General features: G+C 39.3%; 1 protein-coding gene across 1 annotated transcript; it reads left to right on the top strand.

The window, feature by feature from the left end:
• Window positions 1–10,152: 10,152 nt before the first annotated feature.
• Window positions 10,153–10,966, top strand: LOC106409625 (auxin-responsive protein SAUR50). Its single transcript, XM_013850224.3, has one exon. It carries the CDS (start codon window positions 10,345–10,347, stop codon window positions 10,684–10,686), a length of 342 nt encoding a protein of 113 aa, XP_013705678.2. The 5' UTR covers window positions 10,153–10,344; the 3' UTR covers window positions 10,687–10,966.
• The last annotated feature ends 1,063 nt before the right edge of the window (window positions 10,967–12,029 follow it).

Genomic DNA, 12,029 nt, shown 5'->3' with positions numbered 1-12,029 from the left:
CTAAGGACTTGAAATAAGCGCTGAATGGGAGGCAACTCATTTTTAGTTTTAGTTTTAGTTTTAGTTTTAGTTTTCAAATTTTTAGAATTAAAAAAAAAAAACACTGCTGCGGAAAATATAACGTCTGTCGATCGACGAAGACCATCCGTCATCGATTGATATTTAATGAACAGACGCGGGCTCAGATTAATTCGACACTTAAGTCGACATTCACACAAACCCGAAAACCCTAACAACACACTCCCATCTCTTTTCTCTCTCGTTTTTCGGCCAATTCCGACTATTTCTTCGCTCAATCCACTCGATTTTCGACCCTCTATCTGTCTAGATCGCTTAACTCACACATCATCATGGTATGAACATGAAATTTTCTAAATTTTCGTTCTTGCTAGGGTTGAAATAGAGAATGAGCTAGAACCGGGATTTTCGTGCCCTTATAGATCGATTCATGCTAAAAGAGTGATACAATAGGGATTACTGATCGATTAAACCGATTATATATGCCATGCACCTCGAATTGCATCAATGGGTTTTTGCAGGTTCCCGCGAAGGTGAAATCGACCGATGATACACACCTTTCATCGATCGATTGTCACACCGAAACATCGATCGACATCCACTAGTTTCGTCGATCGATATTGCTCCAAAACATCAAACCTAACTGAATTCCTATTTTCATTTATGGTTTTTGGTTACAGATGTATGAAAGGAGGACGAAGCGAAGTTTCGACGTAGGTGGCAGTAGCGCAGCTCCGCCACCACCACCGGTTCGCGACCAGTACCCTTGGCCACGCGAGCGTGAAGACGAACCTATCCCGCTCTTTGACCACTTCGACAACACAGACAAAGCGGCGAAGAGCGCGGCATGTAGAAACCGTGCGATCGAGGACATGTGGGACGACTATGACAGCATATTCTACAATGAGTGGCTGAAGGTCTCCATCGAGCCAACGCGGTTCGTTGACCCTGACGTGATCCGGGCTTTGGGCATCAAATCGGACCTCGACGACTTGTTCGTAGAGCTGGGCATGGGGAACTTGACCACTAACCCACAGGTTCTCTACCCATAGCTGGTCCGTCAGTTGATGGCCATGGTGAATGTCTACTATGCCAATGAGAGGGCAAAGAGAGCTAACGAAGGTATCTTGACCTTCTTCATTCGCGGTATTCGCTACAGAGTTCCTCTCTCGACTCTCTGCACTATCTATGGCGAGAACGAGCGTCAGCATGCCATCGTACCCGAATTGCCAGGGATTTCGATCTTTTGGTAGCACATAGCCACCGGCTACTTCGAGTCCGCCAAGACTTTAGACTGACATCCGTCACCCGACTCTGCACTACTTCATGAAGGTCCTTGCCAACACTCTGTTGTGCAAAATGGAACCTAATAAGGTTTGGGTGCACGAGCTCACATTGGCCTATTACGCGGTGAGGAGTTTTGTTCACATGGAGGATATCGAGGAGCCCACGGACGACGTGTGGCCCAACATTGGAGTCGTCTTTGCTGAGCATCTGGTCAAGCTGAAGATGAAGCCGATCCAGTCAAAGGGAAGGAAGAAGGAGATGGTCGGGAGCCTACTTACCCTGATCTTCATACATTGCGGAGTCCCGTTAGACGATGCTGAGATGGATGACCGGATCGTCTACATGGATGCAGCGCATTTCACGAGCACTCAGGGGCTCAAGGAAGACCGTGACTAGTGCTTCAGGAACGAGAACGACACACACTTGGTGAGGCTGCCACTTCGTACACTCACCGATTTCGACCACGGTCTTGTTAGCATCCAGTTTCGACCTCCGAGCCCCAGCTACCATGCCGCAATGCTACACGGTCCAGCGACCTGGAGGACCTCAGCCGCATCAGCCCGAGGCCGCACTCCCGCCATTCCCACCTATGCGAGACATGTTTACACGCCCTGAGAGAGATTTCCAGCGCGTCGTAGTCAATGCTCTCACTACCATTTGGGCCAGAGTGTCGAGATGTCGCTGTTCGAGCAGGAGGAGTGTGCGAGCCAGCTCACCGTTGGCAGCAGGACCATCATGCCAGCCCAGAGGCACCTCCAGCGACGACACCACTGATGAGGACTAGTCCTCATATCTCTATCCCTATCTACTTATGTTTTCTTTTACTTTCGTACTATTAAGATTTACTTTCGAACTTATTATTCTATGTTATGACTGGAGTCTATCTATTTTGCTGACCTTGCATGTGTTTGGATTGTCTAACAGAGCTAACCTAGCTGACTGATCCAATGAGTTAGACACACTGACACGATGCGGCTAGCACATAATTTTTCTGTCTCCGCGCTATCGATCGACGACGAGATCCTTACGCCGATCGACTGTGATGCGCTTATGTCAATCGATCAAGTGTTGTATATATCGATCGACACTCGAGATGGATGGGTACAAACATTTCTTTTTCTTGTCTAACATTTTAACTTAGTAGTTGTTATTTATTTTCTAACCAACCAATCTTGGACTGAATATCACTGGGGACAGTGAAGTTTAAGTCTGGGGGAGTAGGTACTTACTAATATTAGTTAATTCATGAATTTTTAAAATCATATTTTGAAACAAAAAGTTTTATTGAGTCAAGAAGGGGATAATGATCTTATTAGATTTTTGCTTGTTATCTAACCACTCTTTAGCACCATTTTAGACTTTCTGATTGCACATAGTACTAAAGATACTAAAGTGGATCAACCTGTCAATTATCCACACTTGATGAGATTGTTTGAAGGAACCAAAGCTGATCTCCAACACTAAACTTGATACAACTGCTTGTCTTGGGGTTTGGTATACATGGGATCGGATTCTTCAAACAAGTCTGGAAGGTAAAGCCTTGTGTAGAGTTTTTACTTTTTTTCTCTCTATTTCGACCCTAGATTTATAGGTATATTGATCCAAAAAAAATTATATATTAATTAGGTGTTAGTTAGGTGGAATCCGAACATGACTTGGTGGCTACAACCATTAAGGCTTACTTCCTAAGGATTCCAACAAAAAGAATTCGAACGGGACTTGGTGGCGGCAATCATCAAGGTTTGATTCATATGAATTCTTGGATATTGGTCAAAAAGAAGTGAACAGGACTTGGTGGCAACCACCATTAAGCCTTGATTCATGGAAGTCTGTCCAATCTTGGTCAATGAACCTGCAATAAGCAGACTTTGACTAAAGAGAGAAATTAGTAGAGAGAAAAGATAGGAACTAACTTTTACCTGCAGATCCAGATACTTGTTTGAGAATCCTTGCATCCTGTGATCGATACTCCCAAGGTCAAGCTTGCTCTTTTATTTATGCAAAGAAATGAGGTTGGTAGAGGGGAATGTCAGACAAGATTTGTTTAAGTTGCTGGCTAGATGAATTTTGTTGCTAAGTTAGGATATGGTATAAAGTGCTTTTGTGATTAAGACTTTTTAGATATGGATTGCAATATTGTAAAGGTAATGATTCTAAGTTTTAAATCATGTGAGTCCCTGCTGTTTTCAAACCTCTCTCAGAGAGACTGCTCTGTTGTGTTTTGCATGAGGACAATCAAAAGAGTAAGTCTGGGGGAGTTGATAGACCATGGATTTTACCCACTTTTAACCATGGTTTATGAGTGTTTTAAGATATATTATTACTATATAGAGTCTATTTAGAGTAATTACAAGTTCAGGTACTAACCGAAAGAAAATGATGTTTTTGGAGCTATTTGGAGACTTTCTGAGCTTAGCTGGATGGTCGATTATTTTTCAAAAAATTGACCGATAGTTACCAAGGAATATCGATCGATGGTGAACTCTTCATATCGATCGACGGCGAAGCCACCCGAGAGTTAATGACAAATTAGAAGAATTAAAGTTTCACAAAAGTTTCAATAATTACATTTTAAGTCTATGGCCGCCTGTTAGGCTATTTATTAGGGTTTTGTATCATTTTAGAGGCAGACTTGCCTAGAGACCTTTTTAGACCTAGTTTGGAGGAAGCAAGAAGCCACCATTGAAAGGGGAGAGCTTAGAATTGGAGAGATAAATCAACACTGCAAAACAGAGAAGATCTTGAACTCCCTTGCTTTTATTTATTTTGTTGCTTACTCTATTTACTCATTTTATTTAAGTATTATTCAGACCATCATAACTATGTGTTCCATGAATATGTCTGAGTAATCCTTATTGTTAGATTTAGGTTTCTCAATAGGTTGATAAATGTATTACTGACAACAACAATTGTTAGGGTGTTTAGAAATATAATTCTTTCATCTAGTTATGCTTAAAGCTAAGTTTAGGATTGATCACCCTTTAAACTTAGATCTTAGGATTTATTGGGATCAAGCCATCGCTTGACTCAATATCTGAAAATAACTAGTATGATCTTACTGATTAGATATAGACGAGAGTTGGTCTTGTGAGTTAGAGAATTTAGATCAAACCTATCCGTAAAGCTTTCTGGAAGAAGTGTCGATCGACGCAGCGATAGCCCTGTCGATCGATATTTTGAAAGGTGTATCGATCGATATTCATAAAGAATTATTGATCGACACTTTCTCGTGACTAACATACGAGAGTTGAAATCCGAAATCAAGATTAGATAATCAGATTGATTATATCTTAAGTTTGAATTCAAGAATGATTCATATCAATAAATCCCTAAAACCTAAATTAAGTTTTACTTATCATACCTGAGAGTATACCTGAATCTAGCTATTTCTCCTAAATGTTAACAACCTCGAAACAAATTAATCGAGCAATATACTTGCTCACCACTCCATTTACTGCTTTAAAACTTATAAACCATTTAATCTAGATTTATATCAAGACCATAATCTATTGTGTAATCCTAGAGTCTCTGTGGATTCGATCCCTAAGTACTACATCCAAACCTCTTATTTGAGAGAGTAATTCACTCTTTAGGGTAATTTGAGTGATATCAGTACTTAGTTTGATATCTCACATTCTCCCCCTCAAACTAAGGACTACATTCATCTCGTGTCCCACAACTGACTTTCAGGATCTTCTGACTTGATCTATGCCACGTACCTCTTAATCCTAACTTCATGGGTCCCGTTCCTACTCGAAGGGTATTTTGGTCTTCTTTCAGATTTCTCGTCAACCTGGCTCTGATACCAATTATTAGCTTATCGTATAAAGTATGAATTCACAAGATTATATAAGAAAACTCTTCTTATTAGCTTAAGAAAATCACTGAAAACTTAAGCTCTCACAATAATCTCTAATCTCATATATTCATGGCACAACTCACCATCTTCTTATATAGAGATCTAAATTTCCTAAACTCATTAGACTTTAACTTATTTAGATAATTCCTAAATAAGATGAACTTCTTTTTTTTTCTATTAAACTTAGTTTAGCTTGATTCCCAAGCTATCTTCAAGTTTACTTCCAACATTTTCCCCCCTTTAAACTTGAATCTCTCTTTCTTCACTTCATTAACTCCAATCAAATCTCTCATCTCTTTTAATTTGATCATCCCAAGTACTTTAGTCAGTATATCAGCTTTTTCCTCGTTTCCAAGAACATGTTGAACTTTTATTTGCTCGTTTTCAATACACTCTCGTATGAAATGGTATCGTTTGTGTATGTGCTTGCTCCATCCGTGAAAGAAAAGGTTCTTTGTCAACGCTATTGCCGATTTGTTGTCAATGTAGACAGTTGTTCTCTTGTTCGTCTCCTTACTGATTTCTTCAAGTAACTCTTGCAACCATATTTCTTGCTTGGCAGCTTCGGTGGCGGCCATGAATTCTGCTTCACACGATGAGAGAGCCACGGTATCTTGCTTCGTTGAACACCACGAAATCAAGCAGTCATTAAGGTAGAAAATGTGACCAGTGGTGCTCCTTCTATCATCTTCATCAATATTGTGTCCACTGTCAACATAACCTACAAGCTCTCTTCTGCTCTCGTTCTTGTACGTAAGACCATGCGAGAGCGTTCCTTTTAGATACCTAAGTACTTTCTTAAGTGCTCCTGCGTGAGACACTTTTGGTTCATTCATGTATCTGCTCAATACACCCACATCATAGGACAAATCTGGCCGTGTATGGATTAGATATCGCAAGCAACCAATTTGTCTCATGTACTCCTTCTCATCGACCGGTTGCTCGTCCTTTGCAATTGACAGCTTAAGTCCTGAATCCATTGGAGCTTGAACCGCGTTGCATTCACTCATACATGATTCTTCCAATATCTTTCTCGCATATCTTTCTTGCACAAGTTTAATTCCTCCATCATATTGAAGAACTTCAATGCATAGATAATAAGTTAACAACCCGAGGTTGCTCATCTCGAAACGTGCCGACATCCCCTTCTTGAACTCGACTATCATCTCATTACTAGATCCAATGACTAGAGATCGTCTACATAAACAGCCACAAGCAGAAGATGATCTCTCTCACGCTTCTGATATAATGATGGTTCCTTCGAACACTTGATAAAGTTCAGCTCACCTAGCATTTTGTTTAACTTGTCGTTCCAGGCTCTCGTAGTTTGTTTTAAACCATAGAGCACCTTGTTTAGTTTGTAGACCTTATGTGCACTTCCTTCTACTGTGAACCCTTCAGGTTGTGTGACGTACACATCTTATTTTAGGTCTCCGTTTAGGAAGGCGGTTCTAACATCCAAGTGATGTATTTGCCATCCGTGAGATGCAGCCAGAGTAATGATGAATCAAACAGTTTATATACGAGCCACTGGAGCAAAAACCTCTCGAAATCAATCTCATGCCTTTCGATGTATCCTTTAGCCATGAGTCTTGATTTATGTTTATTTATGCTTCCATATGAGTTACGTTTAATTTTGAAGATCCACTTGAGTCCTATGGCTTTAGCTCCATGTGGTAAATCTACTAGATCCCATGTCTTGTTTTTGATAATTGATGACATCTCTTCTTCACACGCATCTCTCCACACTTTCTCTTCTATAGCACTGCTAAAACCCCATGGTTCCATGTTTATTAGAAGCAAAAATCGCTCTCCTTCTACCTCTACCAGATAAACGTAATCACCAAGGTAGCTTGGCTTCTTACTTACTCTCATTAACCTTCTCATCTCAGTTATCTCTGTCGCACTTTCTTCAAGGCTGTCGGGTAAGATGGGTTCTATATCATCTACTTTGACACTCTCATCGCTGCTCTGTTCTGTTTTTTCTTTATCTTCATCTTCTCTCACTCCTCTGTTTCCATATTCTCCAAACGAGATCTTTAGCGTACTTGGTTGATCATCTTCCGAGTGTGATGACGTCCATTCCCATGTTTTCTTCTCGTCGAAACACATCCTTGTTTACTACCAACTTTCGATGAGAAGGAACATATAATTTGTAGGCTTTAGAGCCCGACTTTGTGCCTAAATGTACCAATATTCTTGATATATCATCGAGTTTCTTCGGGAATGGGGTATCAACCTTAGCATATCCTATGCAACCGAAGATACATAAGTGCTCAATGTTAGGTTTTCTCCCCTTCAAAGCTTTGTATGGAGTCTGATCAGTTAATACTTTTGTACCAATACGGTTGATAAGGTACGTAGCATGTCGCACAGCCTCGCCCATTAGATGATTTGGCACCGACATATGCTTTAACAGGCTTCTTGTCATCTCCATAAGAGTTCGGTTTCGTCTCTTGATGACCCCGTTCTGTTGCGGAGAGTACGGAGCAGTCAAGTGCCGTATTATTCCTGATCCTTCACAAAAATCATTGAACTCTGTAGATGTGAACTCACCACCCCTACTGGTTCGGAAACATTTGATCTTTGCTTTTGTCTCAAGTTCCACGATCGCCTTAAACTTTCGAAATTTATCAAACGCTTCTCCTTTAAGAGAATAGACCACATGTACCTGGAATGATCATCTATAATGACGAAGATGTATTTGTTTCTTGTTGCTGTTGGTCGGGAGATCGGTCCACAGAGGTCGCCGTGTAAGAGTTCTAATATTTGTTTAGCTCGATATGAAGTGGCATGTCGAAATGGGCATCTGGTTTGTTTCCCAAGTAAACATGATTTACATGTTTCATGTTCAACCATTAGCTTTGGTAACCCATTGACAAGCTCCTTCTTGACCATCGTCTTCAATGATTCCGCTCCGATGTGTCCAAGACATGCATGCCATATTGTAGTGCAGTCTTGTCCAATAGCTTGAAAGCATTCGGTCTCGACTATTTCCATTCTAACTTTGTACAAACGATTATGTGACCGTTTTGCCTTTGTGATCAAGTTACCATCTTTATCATGCAAAGTAAGATATTCTTCTTTTATACGAACATCACAGCCTGCCCCAGAATTATGATGTTATTTTTAAGATCGGGAATATAGTACACATCAATCAATGTCTTCCAGTCACCATTCTTGCAACAAAACAGAATTGACCCCTTTCCTTTGATGTCAATACATGAGTTGTCTCCGAATCTTACTTTGCATGTGTTGGTCTCATCAAGAGCTCTGAAATAGTGTTGATTACCTGTCATATGATTGTTTGCGCCATTATCCAAGTACCATATGTTGCCTCCATTCATAGCTGCTTCAAAATCATTTGGTTTAACATTTTTTTTCGTTAAGGTACACAACTTTGTGCATCATCAATGCATCTGCCTCATGTGTGTCGTCTCCTTTAGTCTCATACGCCTCTTGTAACTTTAGTAATCTGTCCAGACAGCTAGACGCAAATTAGCCTTTCTTATCACATCGAAAACAAGTGATCTTCGACATGTCAAACTCTCTATACGATCTACCACGTCCTCATCCTCCTCTATTATAGTAACGTCCTCCTCGACCTATGTTTCTATAATCTCCTTGATAATCTTGATACTCTTGGTTTGGTTGATTTTGCGATGTCTCACTATTGGCATACATCAACTTGTCTTGATTATTTTGAACATCTTCTTCTTCGTCTGCACATACTCGCTCCTCATAAGCTTTCAGTCGACCAATAATATCCTCGAAACTCGTTGTTTTGAGATCCAAGACTTGTTCAAGCGAAGCAACTATGTGGATATACTTCTTTCTTGGGAGGGAAGAAAGAAACCTTTTCACCAACTTGGACTCTTCAATATTTTCTCCTAATGTGTTGGATTTTGATGCAATCTCTGATAACTTGCCAACAAAGTTATCAATCGTATCATTATATTTCATCCTTAGGCGATCAAATTCAGCCATTAAGGTTTGAAGTCTAGCTTCTTTGACTCTATCTGCTCCCATATGTCTCGCTTTGATTGCTTCCCACACCTTCTTAGCATTGTCTATGTCTCCGACTTGCAACACCAGAGTTTCAGGTATCGACTGGAAAATTAATGCAATCGCCATATCATTCTTCTCGATTTCCTATGTTCCTTGCTCGATCACATCCCATGCTTTGTGTACTTTCAGCATAATTTTCATTCGAATAGACCACACCGTGTAATTAGTAGCATTCAACATTGGACAGTTGATCGAAGAGGCTCCTCCTTCTCTTGCTTTTGCCGTCGAACCATAAATCGTCGTGATATCTCTCATTGTCATAATGGCTCTGATACCAAATTGTTGGGATTGTACAGCCCATGTACAACTCTTTTATTATCTGATTAGTACGATATTGTCCACTTAGGCCTAATTGGCTGTCCCGCATAGATTTACTTTTGGGCTCCTTCCCAAAAAACATCGTACTAATTAGAGTTGGATATCTCTTTATATATTAGCACTCATTGTCTAATTCTCCGATGTAGTACTTAGTTTTAGTTTGATACCTCATAGTTCGTAGCAGACAAACACACCTTGTTTTACCCCACGCCTCTAATCACCTCTCTAAATGTATATATGCACAGATGTCCATGGCTAAAATAGTTGTGTATATACATTTCATACAGAGATGTAGCGATGGGATAATCAAAACTTCGCCAGATTATGTATTGGTCCAGCCACGTAGCTACACAAGCATAAAAGCCAACACACGATTAGCAGTTACTAGGTATAGTAGAAAAAATGATAGATTTGACGGATCTAGTTATATAATTGCCTTTTTTTTCTTTCAAAACCTTTAAAATTGTCCCAGTCCAATAGTAGGATGATAGGATTTCTAGTGACTTTCGGCCCATATCAATATCTCTGATTTTTTTTTTCACATCAACTATATAACTATATTATGAATTATGGAAATCTATATGTATTTCCCTCTATATATATTTAAACCATCCATAGCTACCAAAAACCACAACTCAACAAACCCTTCTTCACTCTCTCCACACCCCTAAAGCCACCCACAACAAGAAGATAAAGATTTTTTTTTATAAAGATCTTCACACAAAACAAGAAATCTTGAGATTATATTCCGAATCAAATAAGAACCCATTTCATTCTGGAGGGAGTTAAAGACAATGGCGATTAAAATCCGGACTACCAAGTTAACACAAACGACTATCATCATGCAAATCTTGAAAAGGTGCTCAAGTTTGGGGAAGAAACAGACCAATGAATATAAAGACGAACAGGAACTGGATGGAGAATCTCTTCCTTTAGATGTACCCAAAGGTCATTTCGTGGTCTACGTAGGGAAGACTCGGGTCAGGTACGTTTTACCCATTTCATTTTTGACCCGACCAGAGTTTCAGCTTCTTCTACAACAAGCTGAGGAAGAGTTTGGCTTCGATCACGACATGGGTCTCACTATTCCTTGTGAAGAAGTAGCATTCGACTCGCTTGTCGCCTCCATGTTCTGATCAACAGATATCTAGGTTTTGGGTTTTTAATTAGTCATTTTCTAGATGAATAAGCTTTGTTAGCCAGCTTTAACTTTAATACTTTGGGGTAGAATTGGGTTAGTGTTTCTATTTGAACGAAACTAACTCTAGTGATACCTCTAAGAGTGAATCAATAAAACCATTCTTTCGTTATTATCTTGGATTTTTGTTGGGAGGAAATAAGCAAATAGTCTGAAAAATTATCCTCATGGTGTGTGATTATTATATTATATATAAGTGAATGCCTTTTTCTTGTCCATTCAAATAATCTCTTCAGATAATCTATATATTTTATTCTGATATATCTTCTAAAATTTCTAGATTTTTGTTATATTTGAGTGAATAGAGACACATATTACCAATTTAATTGGTCGCAAAACTTAAATCTACTTCAAAGAAAACAAAAGAACGTTTACTGTGCGAGCTCGTCAAACAAAGTAATCCCATACTTAGCATACTGCCATTAAAAAGACAATTCTTAAGTAGTTTGAGAAAATAACCAAAACCAAATCATAATAATTATGTAGCATTAGCTAGTATGTCTTTTTTCTTAAATAAATATAGCACGATTCGTCCATCTTCTGTAACATCCAACTACTACTCATATAGTCATGAATTAATATCACCGACTACACTCTGTCAATCTAGTCTCTTTTTGTCAACCTGTAAATTTAGTCACTTGACAACTTTTTCATTAGTATCACTAAGAAACAAACTTTTATCACAGAAATGTATACATTTCTTAAAAAGTATTTTAATGTGACCGGTTTGTGACGACCCAAATAAAATTGGTTTGTTGATGAATATACTGGAGATGTCATATCAATGTCTAACACTGAGAGAAGCACATGCAACTGGTGCCCACACTGCAAATCTGATAAAATTAGATCCCTACAATTGGTCATGGGAGTTATGATACTACACTATCAACTATACCTTTTTTAAGTTTTTGACGGCTTAGATTTTAACGTACACTTTTAACATATCGCATGCGCCTTCATTTATTTTCCACCTAACAAATGCTCTTTCCTCCGACCGTACGGTACTTAATGGACGATGGAGTTTCCTTAAAACCAGGCCCGGCTCATGTTTTTTACAGACCCTGTGCAATTTTTATTTTATTTTTACAAGACCAATAAAAATAATTGGTAAATAGGGCCCTTAAATCTGTAAGAAGAAGACCCTAAATTCTACCTTGTGCAGATGCCAAGGGCCGGCACTGTTTAAAACCTTACAGATATAAGAGCATGATTAATGGAGATTCTTAAAGTAGAGTTCTTAGCAGAATATAAGAAATCGTCTCTGCCGGTTCTTAGATTTTT

The sequence above is a fragment of the Brassica napus genome, chromosome C7 (genome assembly GCF_020379485.1).
Source record: "Brassica napus cultivar Da-Ae chromosome C7, Da-Ae, whole genome shotgun sequence".
NCBI lineage: Eukaryota > Viridiplantae > Streptophyta > Magnoliopsida > Brassicales > Brassicaceae > Brassica > Brassica napus.
The sequence above is the reverse complement of the archived record's forward strand: the minus strand, read 5'-3'. Positions and strand labels throughout refer to the sequence as shown.